The 13,241-nt window shown below is 37.0% G+C and overlaps 1 protein-coding gene across 1 annotated transcript in view; it reads right to left on the bottom strand.

The window, feature by feature from the left end:
- The window catches only part of DGKI (diacylglycerol kinase iota), a 419,366-nt gene that overhangs the window by 166,050 nt on the left and 240,075 nt on the right, over nucleotides 1–13,241 (bottom strand). Inside the window, exons 16-17 of the mRNA XM_023514207.1 lie at nucleotides 2,042–2,097; nucleotides 1,049–1,111 (exon numbers count right to left, since the gene is read on the bottom strand). Coding sequence (XP_023369975.1) covers nucleotides 1,049–1,111; nucleotides 2,042–2,097 — 119 coding nt within the window. The remainder of the gene's footprint in view (nucleotides 1–1,048; nucleotides 1,112–2,041; nucleotides 2,098–13,241) is intronic.

Here is a 13,241-nt window from a genome sequence, read left to right as displayed (position 1 = left end):
TGATGTGAAGGACTGTTGGTACCAATGGTTAAAGGCCTTGGTTTCTTGATCCAACTGACTTAAGAGGTTCATGTCTCACCCACGCCTTATTAGCGATCACAAATTTTAATTTGTATCATCTCATGCTCCTGCATATTATTCTATGTTCCCATTAGCTTAAGATGACATTTTTTTTCTATTTTCATGTATATATTTTATTCTGTTCCCTCTTACTACATTTTTTTTCTTACCTACACCATAATAAATGCAAGCATTGTTATGTTCCCATCCCTTCCTCTCCAGCTATATTTTTTCTTATAATATATATGTGTGTGTGTATATATATATATATATATATAACTAAGTGCAATCAAGTCATGTTGATTCCTTCTCTTATCTTGGTTATTTTAAGAAAACATTTTATGTCTTAGAAAAACTATATTATTTTTTACAATGTATCACCTAGAGAACAATACATTCCTCTTTCCCTTTCTTCCAAAACCTAGGCCAGAGGCCAAGGATGAAATAAGAAAAAAAAAAAATCCACTCAGTGGTGAGAAACCTTGAGCAGGTTGGAGAGTGAGTCAACAAATATGCATTGTTCTAATGTGAAGACTCCTCAGAAAGCCCCGGAATATGCATATTTGTTTAGTAACCATCAGTTTTTACTTCAAGACCCAACTAACATCATTTCCTTGATAAAGGTCTTCCTGATCCCACCATAGTCAGAGCTATTATTTCTCCCTTTCTTCTACCTCCATATTGTATACATAGTTCAATAATATTTATTACATCATTTGTAGTGACTTATATGCATTTGTTCACAACTGAATTGTGCATTTCTTTAGCAGTAAAACTAGTCTTTATATTCATTTTATCACCAACAATTAAGAAGTGCCCAACACATAGGAGTATTCATAAATGTCAGCTGATGAAGAGCACCAAATGATCTCGAAAGTTCCATGTAGCCAGTGATTCATCTAAATGTATAAACTGGTGCTTGTATGTTTACTTCTGCAGTATTCATGTTCATATTCAAATGGAATCAATCAACATATTCTATACTTACAACAACTTTAACATGTTTGGATAGATCTCTAGAACTTCTCTGAAGGAAATCAGAAAAAGCTGCCTAGATCACAAGAAAACAAAGAAAAAGAAATACTTAATTATGGTGTTGCCAAATTCTTGCTTCCAGATTATAGATAATTGCCAATGATTCTAAATTGTCCACAAAATACAAAAGAAGTTCTCTTCTTGCTGAATCCAAAGTAAGGCAGTACAGTGACTATCAAGTTGAAATCTGTTTCCAAACTACAATATATATAACATATTTTTAGAGCACAAAACCAGGAAGGCAAAAATATTTTCCAAGAAAATATTTTGCCTACCTCTCCTGGCCATCCTATTTGTCCATTAGGTGCCGAAAGAATCTTTAATCTGCCACTGAGGATGTCTTGATTCACCCCCTTTTTATTTTTGACTCCCCCCTTTTTTTTAGTGCCATAAATTTAAACTGCACTTTACTGAAATTTTGGATGCCTTTTCCCCTTCTCTATTCACTTTCACATATGTGACTGAGAAAGAAAAGAAAGAAAAAGAAGGTGCCCCATTTCATTGCATATATGCTTTCATGAAAAGCTTCCCCTATTCTGCCAGTTTCCTATTTGAATTTGATGTGTGTGTACCTCAGTGAAAATTACTTTCTTACCTAAGACTTTCTATCCTACAGTCTATCCAATTTCCCCATTTCTTACATTGGCTTTGATGGGTTATTTTCTACATTTTATTTTAATATCCATCCTCAACAGCATACCCTCTTGTACAACATGGATCCCTGGGGCTTTAAAGTTGAAAGATGATGAATACCAACTATCTTTCTGACAACTAACTAAGGAAATAACACTCTTACTTTCATTCTTAAACTAAGACATTAAACATTAACCATGTATATAAATACCTGAGGTGCACGTGCTTTTATATTTAACGTACTGAGCTCTTTTATTACAGTAAATTAATATTAAATAATATGTAATCATTATTAAGTAAAACATATACTTACCCCTGCATAGAACATTTTATTTCGAAAACGACTGTTGAATTTCTCTGGATTTGCTTCTGTGAAAGAGGAAAGGCAGTTTTGTTATAAAGACTTCAGTAAAGGCAGTGACTTAGATTAGCATTCCTACTTCCATGCCCACTCCCTCCTCATCCTGCAGACCCAACAGATCCAACAACTTTATTACCATCTTTCTTGTAGGCCCAAGCCAGTTGGAATAGTGACCCAGTGCTACAGCCACAGGTGCTGAGTGCTATGGGTAGCTCCAACTGGGAGCAAATTATTAGTTTCTACCCCAGATCTACTGAACTAGAAGAATGCCTGGGTCTGAGGTCTCACAATCTGTGGGGTGGTTTGTCAAGCTGTCCAGGTGATTTGCACGTATCTTAAGGGTTGAAATACTCTGGACTCATGGGGTATGGGTCTGGGACACTGGCTGGGGAGAGGAGGAAGGAAGTGGAGGAGAGAACACCTGCTTCGACTTTCATAGGGCATGCCTTCCATTAACTGTGTGAGGCTTCTAAATTTGGGGAATTTGGATAAAAATGAATGGATGGTTTGCTTTCATAGGGCATGCCTTCCATTAACTGTGTGAGGCTTCCAAATTTGGGGAATTTGGATAAAAATGAATGGATGATTTGCTTTCACACTTTCAAAAACACTAAACTATCCTCTGTTCCCTTGCTTGTGACAGGCTTTGAAAAATCATTTTGTTTAGTGGAGAATACACATACAGAGACAGACACACAGAGAGTGAGCTCATGAGGGTGAGTACGTGCGCAGAGGAGAAACTGAGCACCTGCTGAGTACAGCAAAGACTCTGGCTGATAAATGGGTTAATTTCGAGTTTGCTACTGTATGGCATATAGTTTAAGGACCCACAAAGACAAAACAAGAATCCGCATCAAAAAATTTGCCCATAAAGTCAAGGGATTACAAAGTCCCTAAATAAACATTATTCCTTGAAGTATCTCTTTCTAATAAAATTCCGAGACAGTCTGAAAGAACCTACTGTCTGCATTCAGCTTTCTGCTATTTTCATTATATGTTCATTTTTCTTTCTGAGTCTAGTCTTTCCCTAAGTCCTTTCTCAGAAGACAGCTGACTAACCAACTGAAGCCCCCTAAATCCCAACCTAGTTTTTGGATGGCAATCCCCAAGAACTATTGTCTAGAGGAAGAGAAGTAGTAAAACATTCCCTCATTAAGACTGTGCAGAGCAAAAGCTACAGGATGGTACTAGATAATCCTGGACAAATGATTATTAGATTATTTCCATGATTATTAGAACATAACATCAGCACATGACTTCAGAACTGGGAATAGGATGGTAAATCTTAAAAATTATAGCATTTTTGTAGATTGGGTCTTAACAGTTACCTTCATATATTTATGATTTTTCTGTTTTAAAGAGCTCCTTAACTATTTACTCTGTTCTACCAAATTAAGCGCTCTAACCTTGGAAACAAGATAATACAAAAGGTAAAGGGTTCCATTTAGAGGCTTTCTGATGTGGGCTACTCTTACTGGGGTTAGGGGGTATCTCAGGCTGGTTTTGATTTGCATTTCTCTGATGATTAGGGATGATGAGCATTTTTTCATGTGTTTGTGGGTCATTCAAAATTACAAAAAAAAAAAAAAGAAAGAAATACTACTCTGATTACATCTAAATTTAAAAAAAGCTAAATTGTTCAATTATAAGATAATTGAAGACAAGAGATAAGAACAATATTAATTGCTCTATCTTACTGACTGCCCCTTCTTGGCCGCAGAATTAACCATTTTCACTGACTAAATCTCCTTCAGGATAAATGTGGCTGCTGAATGACAGGTTGTTTTCAAACTATTTTGAAAAGATTTGGTTGAATATGATTTTCAATTGCATTAACTCTTTCTTGTTTTATGGAGCCAGAGGCAAAATGAGAATTTCTTTTCCTGCTATGCAATTTATAGTAAGTATATAGGCCCTAATTTAAAAAAAATCATATCCTGTTTCCAATAAAGTTATGAGAAATGAAAAATGGCAGCTGTAGTTCTGGCACAGAATTTTTTCAGAGCACTGATGTCCACAGCTATTAAGTGAATCCTAAATCAACTATTATGCAAACACTTTCTATGTTTATGGTTTGAAAAATATTTCTATCTTTATGAGGTTTCCCTATAAGCCTGAAGAACTTAAAATCCTTCTCTTAAGAAATAAATTTTTCTGGGTAGTGCCTGTGGCTCAAGGAGTAGGGTGCCGGCCCCATATGCCGGAGGTGGCGGGTTCAAACCCAGCCTCGGACAAAAACTGCAACAACAAAAAATAAAAATAAAAAAATAAAGAAATTTTTCTTTCTTTTTTTTTTTTAGTTTTCTTTTTTTCTTAAATCATAACTTTGTGCACTGATGCATTTATGGGATTCAAGGCACTGCTTCGATATACAGTGTGAAATGTTTACATTGAACTAAGTAACACATCCATCACAATTATACTCCTTTCTTAATAGTTTTGAAATGTACCATTGCATCATGCACATTAGGTGAGTTTCCCCCCAGATACTCTCCCTCCTCCCATATCCCCCTCCCCTCCCCCTCTCTCCTCTTCCCTTCTACTTTCTGGATTATAGTTATGTTTGCCATTCATATGAATGTGTAGGTGATTATACATTGATTTCATAGTAGTGTTGAGTACATTGGATACTTTTTTTCCATTCTTGAGATACTTTACTAAGAAGAATATGTTTCAGCTCCATCCAGGTAAACATAAAAGATGTGAAGTCTCCATCTTTTTATGGCTGCATAGTATTCCATGGTGTACATATACCACAATTTTTCTTTCTCTCAAAAGATAGACTATTTTTTGTACAACCAACCAAAATTGGAATAAAACTAAGAAATAAACTAAGTTTTTGGTTATTTCACTCATACCTTCACACATTTCTTCTCATGAAGAAAAAAATTATATCAGATGTGGTTTAACTATATAAAATTCAATGAATTTTATTCAATGAATATAGCAAACCTAGAAAATATCTATCACAACATTAATGTTGAGATGTCAGAAAGACATAAAATAAAGAAGCAGGAGAATCACATAAATGATTTGACCTTGAATGAGAAAGGGCATGATGGAAATCCAGTTAGTGCTGGACATTAATCCTAATACAGTAGAGCCTCTGTAAGTTGACCACCCAAGGGACAGGTCAACATATGGAGGTGGTCAACACAAGGAACTAGGCCTACTGTACTGATACATATGTCCCATCTATGAAAATTAGGTCAACTATGGAGGAGCTACTGTATTGTACTGTTGACTCCCAGATTGAGTTTGCCTTGGCAATCAAATGCTTTTTCCATTTTTATATCTACCCTACTTCAAACACAAATCAGACTCAGAAATGAAGGTTAGCTAGAGCCAAGAGACAGGACTCAGCTTAGGGTTAGAGCTTTAGCATTTCCTACAGAAGCCAGACAAAAAGAAAGCAATGGCTAGCCTGCAAGTAACAGCATTCCACCACTTCCCGCTGGCCATTAAAAGGAAGGGATTAGAGGGCTAATTGTGTCCACATGCACACATGGAACAGTTGATGTGCCTTTGAGGAGGTTCAGAGAGTGCAGGACCTAAGCACATCAAGAAAGGAAAGGGGGCCATGCACAGTGGCTCACTCCTGTGATCTTAGCAGTCTGGGAGGCCGAGACAAATAGATTGCTTGAGACTGGGAGTTTGAAACCAGGCTGAGCAAGAGTGAGACCCCATCTCTACCAAAATAGAAAACTAGCAAGGAGTTATGGCAGGTGCCTGTAGTCCCAGCTATTTAGGAGAGTGAGGCAAGAAGATCTCTTGAGCCCAAGAGTTTGAGGTTGCTGTGAACTAGGCTGAAGGCAAAGAACTCTATTCAGCATGACATTAAAAAAGAAAGAAAGGAAAGTGTGTGGGAGGGAAAATAGGGAAAGGGGCAATGAGCAAATTTAAATGCTCTCGTGCTCTCATTCCTTCAGGGAGCTTTTTCTGTTCATTGGAATGAGGTATACCATGAACGGCAATCTCAAGAAAGGCTACCATACTGTGAATACCACAAAACTTCTACAGTGGAAGTATCCATGGCTTACTGCTGCAGCTCCTAGGCTGCCTATCTCCTCCTCCGCAAGAAGAGGCTGTGGGAGAATGAGACCCAAACACTCGCTGCGATCATCATCAACCTACCTGCGATCTACTGGACACCAACAACAGCTTTACTAGTTTTCTATTCCTGCCATAACAATTCCCTACAAACTCACTGATTTCAAACATCCATTTATTTTCTTACAGCTGCATAGGTTACAAACGTGGACGAGGCTGTCATGGGTCCTCTGCTTAGGCTCTTACAGGGCTCCGGTCATAATCTCATCTCACTCTGGGAAAGATTCACCTCCAAGCACCTCCATTGTCTTGTATTTGCAGGACTAAAGTTTTCCATCCCTGCTGGCTCCTAGCTGAGCTCATTCTCCCCTTGTAAAGGCTGCCTGTGTTCCTTGGTTCCTGGTCCCTCCATTGTCAAAGCACACAGTGGCACAGTTCTCACATTTTCAATCTGACTTTCCCTTTTGCCTTCCATTAAGCTTTTATGGGCTTACCTTATTACATTGAGCCCACCCAGATAACCCAGGATTCTTGCCTCCTTTAAAGCCAGCTTATTATTTTAATATTAACCATAATTAATTATATCTACAAAGGCCATGTAAGGTAACATAAACACGGGTTACAATACCAAATGGCAAAGGTCATGGAGGCCAAAATTCTACCCGCCATTGTCCACCCTTTTGCCTCCATGATTCATTTTTTCCAAATGCAACTCAAAATCATCTATGTCATCTAAATGATTTGGCTCTGGATGCAACCCGTTTATAATTACAATGAGCTCTGGGTATAACCCATTCAATCCATTAAATATATGAACCCCATCTTTATACAGCATGAAAACACGATGTTTGCCATCAGAACGGGGATCTAAAAATCCTGCTTTTGTCTAATGCCTTTTCAAATATTTATTTCAGCCTGCCTATCAATCTCAAGGTCTTGGGAGGGGCTCATATAAACACATTAACTTATTTAACATGATTCATTTGTTCCTTCTTCCTAAATAAACTATTAATCCCCTTCCTCCTTTATTAGCCCTTGTTAATGATCCTTGCAGACTCTTTTTCTTTAAACCAGGCTCATAGACTTTCCAACCAATGTGTCTTCAGAAAAGCAGGAAGTCACATGGTTTTCAGTGTGTTTTTGCCCAGAAGAAGTGTATGGTGATTGGTGCACAAACATTCACACTGAATTTATATTCCATACATATATCATTTCTAACTTTCTAGTCACCATAAATGTATATATTCAATGACTATTCGCATTCTAAAGGGCCTCAAAGGTTGCTTAAGTCTCAACATAAGTTGCTATATGCTTCCTTCTTTGTGAAGCTTACAGATAGCAGCCCTATCCCTTTGTCTCCCTCGAGTTATTCCCCTTGAAAGAGTGTAGTTAAAAAATATTCAGGGGAATAGTAGTATGCTACTCTCCTGCCAAAGGTCTCTACCCAACATCCAGTTCCTCAGGAGCCCAAATAATGTGAATTCACACAAGAGTGTGCATGAGACGTGTATTCATTTACCTCCTTAGATACTATTTTATTCATTAACATAGAATTTCTATAACTTTTTTGCATGACAAAGAATCTTAACTTTTAAATGATTGTTAATACATCAAGTAATAACATGTGACAAATTCTTGAATTCTACCATCCAATTATTTGATTAAGAGAAACTAAAAGCAACCCAAACAACTAGACTAACATCCGCTCTTCCAGCCATTAGCAGGAACGGATTACTTTCAGCCCAGCTGCCACTTCACATGACATCCCAATAACAATATGCTACTTTTTCATAGATAAAGCTCCTAATCTTCAGGAAAGCATTAGGAGGGAAAAATTATTTAACTTTTCTCTTTCTTCAAAAAATTAGTCTTTTACTAGAGCTTTCCTAGAACTCAAATCTCCCTGGTCCATTGATACATATGTTGCTTGAGCTGAAAGGCATAAGAAAATAGGCAATGAACTCATTAAGCTTCTAAGAAACAGGAGATAAAAAGATGAAATCTTCAGATAAGTTTTAAGTCTGCACAAAGAAGGTAGATTTACTACTCTCCACAGAAATAATGTAATGCCTTTTCATATGTGTAAGACTCTAACTCAAGCTTTACTAAGGTTCACACTCCTTAAGGGCATCTGCCATGCCAATCCATGGACCAGGTGCATATTTCTTCTTCTTCCATCCATTTATGCAATCATTTTCTTGGATCTTCAGGAAGATATTGGAGAGAAAGGCCAAAAGGTTTCCTGAGACTTCATCCTCATCCTGCTGGAAGTAGGTCTGGAAGACAGTCCTCTTCTTCTGAGTCTCCTTTTCTACCTGACAGCCCCAGAGGCTATGGGACCCCAGTGCCTCAGCTTCCTTGACCTTGAACTTGTCCTCCCTCTGCAGATGATACTGTTCACTTTCAGCCTGAGCCGCTCCTTCAGTCTGCATCAATCTCTGGTCCTTTCACTGTGAGCCTCAGACAACTTTTCGATAGCCAGCTTCTGAGCCTTAAGTAGCAGCTGGATGGCCTGTGGCTGGCCCTGGCAGCAGCAAGTCTGAGGCCAAGGCCAGCTGCAACTTCAAAGCCAGCATTCTGATATTCCAAGTGGGTGGACACATGAGGTCTATTGGCCAAAATTCACAAGTCAAATTTTCCTGGTAAAAATAGACCACAATGTGGAATGGCACATATAAATGGATCGCAAACCATGTCCACCGAGTACAATGTCAAAGTGCTACTCTTCAACATTGTTCATGGAAATTCAGTATTACACACGTTTTTAAAACTTAGTCTATGGAAAAAAGATAAACAACCCCGTGTTCTTCGTGTTCCTGTCGAAAAGCCTAATTGCATCAAATATACAAGTAGTTAAAAAAGCCAGTGTGTTATTTGTATTCTTGGACATACACAATGTAAAACTACTAAGCATGACATAAATGAATCTTTCAAATTTTAGGTTTTATTACATAAACATAACAATTTATAAGGCTTCTCTTATCAAATGGAATTCACTGCTTTAAAATATATAAAGACTGGTTAAAAATGCTATTTATTCCATATGTTCTGACTTGATTCAAGAAAACTTAGCCAAAATTTCCTTTGGTAAGATACTTAAAGAGAAAACCTGCTCGCACCCAAAGGTGAAATGAAAAAATGACAGTGGACACAGCTTCCCATTCCACATGGGAAAAGACATTTCCAGGTTCTCAGAATCGAATTATTACTTATATTTCCTATGTATACACGTTTACCAACTCTGTATATTGCAAAACAAGGCTCCCCAATGTATCATTCAGACTGATGAGTTTTTCTACTTGCAATTATTAAAAATACGCACACACACAAATAAATTCAGTAGGCGTATCTTATCATACTCTTTCTTTGCTCAATTTTCACTTCTTGGCTAAAACTCATCCAGTTCGCTCAAGGCATACTAGGGAGATATTCATAAACATAAGTTTAACACATGTTTATAAAGATCAATATGCAATTTGAACTGCATATAACTCGCACATCTTCCATATTCTCTCCGCGCTACACTTAACCCAATCTGGAGTCTTTCGTTATCATGTGCATACAGATGACTCCAAAAATCTATGCCGCTGGGAACATCCCGCCTTCAACTCAAACGGCATACATTAAAAAATATTTTCTTCTTTCCAATGTCATCCTCACATTGAGGATAAATATTTGTAAAAACATTATCATTGTTTCTCTAACCCAGCGTAATGTTGCACTGTGTATCAATTTCATGTCTAACTTATCTTCATGACAACCTTAATTACACGTCCCTCTCTTCTTTCTTTCCTGCCTGAAATGCTCTCACCTGCTTTACTTCTTGTCTATGTCACACTCCTCTGTATCACTCCCTGTGCTTTCTGGACATTTCCCCCAGATTTCTACTTTTGCTTCCAGCCCCACTGAGTGCCTTTATTATTTGCTGCCTACAGAGCCAACCTCGCCTTTGCTATATACCACCTTTCACTGGTACTCATCTCTTATCTGTGGGGCCTATTCTCTAATTAAGCATTGCATTATTACAACAAATAGTCATTGAGACAGCCACTGGGCTGGGTTCAGGATATATAAAATAAATAATATGTGATCTTTTGCCCTTGTGGACTTCAGAGCAGGGGAGATAGGTCTAAAACTGAAAAGTAAAATGAAATTTTATATATGCTATGAAAGTTTGTATAAGATGAAGCACACACAGAGGGAATGATCAGAAAAGTGTTCCAGAGAGAGGAACACTTCCATCTCGAGCACAGAGATTCCATATGGAAGAAGTTTCAGAGAACCTCAGACAGTTAGTGGTTCTTGAGGGCACAGAGCCCAGCTTTGCATCCTTTGAGGTGCTGGCAGCAGTGAAATTTAGCAAGCCATTGCAAATAATACCTTTTAAAAAGAAATCTGTCAGTTCTCTATGATACAAATCATGGAATATTCATAATCCTTTGAAGCGTGCTGATCTGCATGTCTCTGTATATTCAGTGGATATAGCAATTCCTAAATCAAATTTAAATACTGCTTCCTCTAGAGTCATAATTGCATTTCCTTGACCTCATAGGATAAGGTTCAACGTCTCTGAAACAGTAATTTCAATGAGACAGTAAAGTTTTATCACCCAATCTAAAGACTAAAAGTTTGATGCATTTAATAACTTTCATGTCCAAAAAGTGACAATCTCTCTCATGTGGCGGGCAAAGTGAGACCCAGCTTTGTCACTGATAACCGTAATCACTGTAAATGTGACTACACAGTAACAGATTGGAACATTTTCAATGCACTTCCTCATTTCCCGTCATAACAGTAATACAGCAATGATGAAAGTCCTGGGCAAGACTCCAGCCGACAGTTAAGTGACCAATCCTGTTACATCCCCAAATTCTGTTCCAAACAATTGTACTTTCTGTTATCTAAACAGTGTGTGAATGGTTTGGACACTTTGAGAAGACTAAGAAAGCATCTGTTTGCCAACCAAGTGAAGTATACCTTCTTCCTGATCAAACATAGAAACCCAAATCATTAAATGTTTGCCTTCCTTATGTACAAAGTTAATCACAAAGTTAAGCTATCCTTACTCCTGCTCAATTTTCCAACAGTAATTCTAAAAGCATTTCTTCAGTAATGACACTAATTAGTTGTCCCAAAATAAATTTCGTTTTAATTTAGCCCTTGTTTCTAAAAGAAATACAGTATAGGTAGTTATGCTAAGAACTGTCAGTTTGATAGACTATTTTCATGTTCATGCCAAAAATTCACTACGCAGTTAAATTTTTTAAAATTCTGCCTTCTGCCTTAATGAGATTTGTATTAATCACCCATTTTATGCAGACGTATTGGCAGAATTCCCAATGTATAGCACTATATTTCGTGACTAATACCTACTAGGTTCTTCTACCCAAACTCATTTTTTCCACAGTGGGTCTCCTGAGGCTTTCAGTCACCCTCCAGGTATTTTATGGCAAATGAAAAAAAAAGTCTCATGAAGCCTGAAACGATGACTGTGTTGAAGAACAGTTTAAAGTCTCAACTATGATTATTCTTGGTTTGAGAATAGCTACTCATGGTCTACCAACGAAATAGGTAAGCTCCCCCCACCTAAAAGTATCGCCTTGCTTAAGCTACTTCTTCACAACTTCTTGGCCAACCAGATAAAAATATGGGGAAAATCCAAATGAACAGAAACAATGATACACACACACACACAGAGGTACACACAAGCACACTGATACATAGAGTGTGCTCTCAAAATGTATACACATTTAAAAAAAAGGAAAAAACTCTATTAAAATTGTAATACTGAAAGTACTACATATATAAAAATAACATTTGTTATCTTCTATATCGCATCTTGTATCTCTTGTAATTGCAGAAGTCAAACATGACTTGAGTATTTAATTTTAATACAGTTTTTTCTTTTTTAAAATGTGCATACTTTTTTTGCACCCTCTGTGTGTTTGTGTATATATATATATACAGTAGCTTAGCTAATTATACCTTTCATACATAATTATTTTTATTTAACATAAAAATAACAGATTAACAGATAGTGTGGAAACGTCCACACCCCTAGTCTAAGTGTATCAACCAAATCTAATTTTAGTATTTTTTATCCTCTCTGTTTCACTCAATGAATGGTATCAGTTATTTCCAATCAATATAAATTCTCCCTTATCAGCTCTTCAGAGGCTGATTTTCCTCAGAGGCTCTGGTTTATGTGCAAAGTGCAAGGGAAATATCTGCAATTCCATTTCAAACTGCAATTAAAACTCCTACACTTAGCCTCAGACATAAACTATTCAAAGGTTCATGCTTGGCATCTTTTAAATAATTATTCTATATTTACATACATAAAAATGCCCATGTTCATGCATACAAAAATGTTCATATTCTACTCTAAAATTAAATAACCCCACTGCTGAAATAAAGAGGAAAAAATCAATTTCCCCAACAGATTTCTCTTCGAAGCCTGGTCTTCCCACCGAAGTGTCGTTCCCTGCTCCCCTCTCACTCTAATGCATAGAAATTCCATCATAATACAAGGAAGTGTTAAATTAGAACAAGTTTCAGATTAGACTAAACATTAGAATCATTTGAATGAGTTCATGCTGGTCACTTATACATTTAAACCTCTTTTCATGCCTATTTGAAATGACAAATAGAATTTTGTCATTTTGAAATTTTGAAATGACAACAGAATTTTGATGATATATGTAACAGCATGCCATTATTTTGCCTTATTTCTCATTCAAAAATTATTTTGTTACCTGAGTCTTGACTCTATCTCTGTTAGTACTTGAAGTTGCTACTCAGTCTCACTCACATCTTTGGGGATCCCCAGAACCTGTCTACTTAATCTAATCACCACACCCTTTTCCCCTTCAACCTAAACTACCTGTTGGCCCTCTCTTATTCTAACATACCTGTTGTTTCCTTTATGTACACAAAAAGGACTTTTTGTTTTGGCTACCATATCTCTATGACTGTGGTTATATAATGTTAAACTTGATAACTGTATAGCATTTTGTGAAGTTATGAATATTCTAATGACGTTAGTAACAACGTCTCTCTTTACCACTTCTTAGAAATTCATTCGCTTGAAAATTTCCAGTCA

The sequence above is a fragment of the Otolemur garnettii genome, unplaced genomic scaffold (genome assembly GCF_000181295.1).
Source record: "Otolemur garnettii isolate 467f Iridium unplaced genomic scaffold, OtoGar3 scaffold00049, whole genome shotgun sequence".
Taxonomy (NCBI): domain Eukaryota; kingdom Metazoa; phylum Chordata; class Mammalia; order Primates; family Galagidae; genus Otolemur; species Otolemur garnettii.
The sequence above is the reverse complement of the archived record's forward strand: the minus strand, read 5'-3'. Positions and strand labels throughout refer to the sequence as shown.